Source organism: Anneissia japonica, unplaced genomic scaffold, assembly GCF_011630105.1.
Source record: "Anneissia japonica isolate Jap-2015-1 unplaced genomic scaffold, ASM1163010v1 scaffold288252_len263706_cov166, whole genome shotgun sequence".
Classification (NCBI taxonomy): Eukaryota; Metazoa; Echinodermata; class Crinoidea; order Comatulida; family Comatulidae; genus Anneissia; species Anneissia japonica.
In genome coordinates this window covers 24,048-26,813 of record NW_022703281.1, presented here as the reverse complement: position 1 = coordinate 26,813, position 2,766 = coordinate 24,048, and the positions used below count along the sequence as shown (strand labels likewise).

Sequence of the window (2,766 nt, the reverse complement as noted above, 5' to 3'; positions counted from 1 at the left end):
ACTACTACTACTACTACTACTACTAGGGACTTGGCCTACTATTATTATTAGTTCGTAAGTAGCTTTATACTTGTGCATGAACGTCAAGTTAAATAAACAAATTCTATTTCGTACATGTTGGTACAGTAGATGTACGCGTGAGTGACATTCCCTAAGGCCTAGGCCTACATTATTTTGTGGATAATAGGCTAATTATTATTTATTTTAAATTTATTTAATGTCCTTTTAAGATAAAAAGGGGTGTTAAAGTCTGTTGATGTTTCACCCTATATTCGCCATCATAGTATTGCGGTCTCAGTTTGTTTACTTGACGTTTAAAAATGCACAAGTACAATATATAGGTACAGATACACCTGTAATTCATGAAAAACGATGACAATAATTAAATAATGGGGACGATAGGCCCAATGATGATGATGACTACGAATAAACTGGCCTATAATAAACATAGTTGATTTCTCGTAACCAGTAGGACTTGTTTTCTATTATACTGGCATAACCCCATCTTAAAAAGATACTAGACCTGCTGGAGCGTTGCTTATCTCGCATCGCAGGTATCAAAACCGCTCTAAGGCTAATTATTATTTATTTTTAATTTATTTAATGTCCTTTTAAGATAAAAAGGGGGGGGGGGGGTTCAAGTCTGCTGATGTTTCACCCTATATTCGCCATCATAGTATTGCGGTCTCAGTTTGTTTACTTGACGTTTAAAAATGTACAAGTACAATATATAGGTACAGATACGCCTGTAATTCATGAAAAACGATGACAATAATTAAATAATGGTAACGATAGGCCTAATGATGATGATGACTACGAATAAACTGGCCTATAATAAACATAGTTGAGTATCAATAACAAAATAATTAAATTTACGTTACACAATGTGTAAGAATGTTATTGCTGGGGTAAAACCACTGGTTGGTTGTCTTGGAATTTCGGTAAGATTACTTTCATCATCGTCTGGAGTTAAAACGATCGAGCAACCGGTGGTTTTACATCAAAAATCTTATTCTTGCACATCGTGTACCAACATACAGTACTTTATTATTAACCCATGCTCTATATACAGGGGTGTGGGCATTAAAATGGGTCGGAGGGCAAAAGTCAATTTTTGATTCAACTCCGAGGGCCGCCCCCAAATTTTGACATTTCAGTGCAAAACTGTTTTATGGCCACTATATGCTCAGTTTTACTGTTACTTTTTACATATGATTGGTGCCGGGCCGCAAAATACAAGGTGCTTTCTAGCCAAAGATAGTTGGCAGGGCCGCAAACATAGGGTTTGTAATTCATTTTCGAGGGCCGCAAAAAATCATTGGCGGGCCGCACTTTGCCCACATAGGGTCTATGCTCTTTTAGAACCCCAGTACAGTACTTTATTATCAACCTTGTGGTAATAGAAACCTACTACTTATAATCAACCCATGATTCTCATTTCATTTCTCATTTCATTTATTTGTCTCAAACATAAAAATTTACAAAAACAGAAACAGCAAACAAAAAAAGCACAAAAGAACGTGAATCAGGAACACCCCAAATTAATTATTTTCGAGTAGGCCCTTTGAAAAACAAAATGCTTACAGTATAAATTTTTTCAAAATATGAAACATCTAAAGTGACGCTATAAAGGAACACACACAAAAATAATATTCTATTATCAACTCAAGCTCTTCTTATCATTCAGTTTGAGTGAGTTGTGTGTCATCCAGGCATGCATCTCATCTATCATGTTTTCAACTTTTAAGTACTCTGGTTCTTTACCGGTCTTCATGGACTTTTCATGGACTTAAAACCTGTCAACATCAACGTTGACTGTTTTTAATTGTCTTTTCTTTACACTTACGTACAATGCAAATATATAAATCTACGACTACCTTTGTATGCAATTCGTTTTGTGTACTGTATTATAAAAAATCATAATCAATCTTTTTATATTATTCGTTTAAGTATCGACACAATAAACTAGACTAATGTAGTCTTATTTAACACAATACTGGTGAAAATAATTATTTATTCATTTGTTGGTTCTTTCTTTCGTTCGTTCGTTCATTAATTAATTAATTTATGTATTTAAGCAGGAATATCCGTTTGTTCATTTGTTAGTTTATTCATTCATTTACTAATTCATTTATTTAGACAGGATAAAATACAGACGAGATTTGAACGTTTTTTACAATATGGTTCTGCAAAGATTAAATACAATAATCAACGTACAAGAAGACTGCCTAAGACAATACTATATACGGCCCAATAGATCGCATAATATTCCTCCAGGGGCTTTAAAGCTTTACATGTTCAAAAACCTTTCCCCGCCGGACACCAACTACGTACGTTTCGGGGCCAGGGATTCCATGTTTGTGTTAACTATATCACATAATATGGCAAAAAACTAATAGCCGAGGCACACCAACACGGTATTTATGAGTCAATGATTCAAGGCCAGAACTACAAGCTACAATCACTTAAATAATAAGTAGTAATTTATACTTGAAACGTACCCAACCCTAAAACCAAAGAAGGGATCTAGAGTTACTCTCAAAAGTTTTACGGTATAATATCGTTTGTCTACGCTCAGGTTTCATGTAAGAAAAAAAAAATTAAAAATTTAGAATAATATCTTTCTAATGATGTTGATGATAAAATCTAAAGTTTTATAGCTTCGATAAATCCTGTAAAAAATAGCATGAACTTAAAGGTAACCAAAAAAAATATATAAGTGTTTATCTCTCTTGTCTTTCTAATCTTCAACTCTTCTTGAAATGA

At 33.7% G+C, this 2,766-nt stretch overlaps 1 protein-coding gene across 1 annotated transcript in view; it reads right to left on the bottom strand.

Moving 5' to 3' along the window:
• Positions 1-2,646: 2,646 nt before the first annotated feature.
• Positions 2,647-2,766, bottom strand: part of LOC117104383 (hemicentin-2-like) — a gene marked incomplete at its 5' end in the record, with an annotated part of 23,275 nt that continues 23,155 nt past the window's right edge. Inside the window, one exon of the mRNA XM_033245205.1 lies at positions 2,647-2,672. Within this exon, the coding sequence (XP_033101096.1) occupies positions 2,647-2,672 (26 nt within the window). The remainder of the gene's footprint in view (positions 2,673-2,766) is intronic.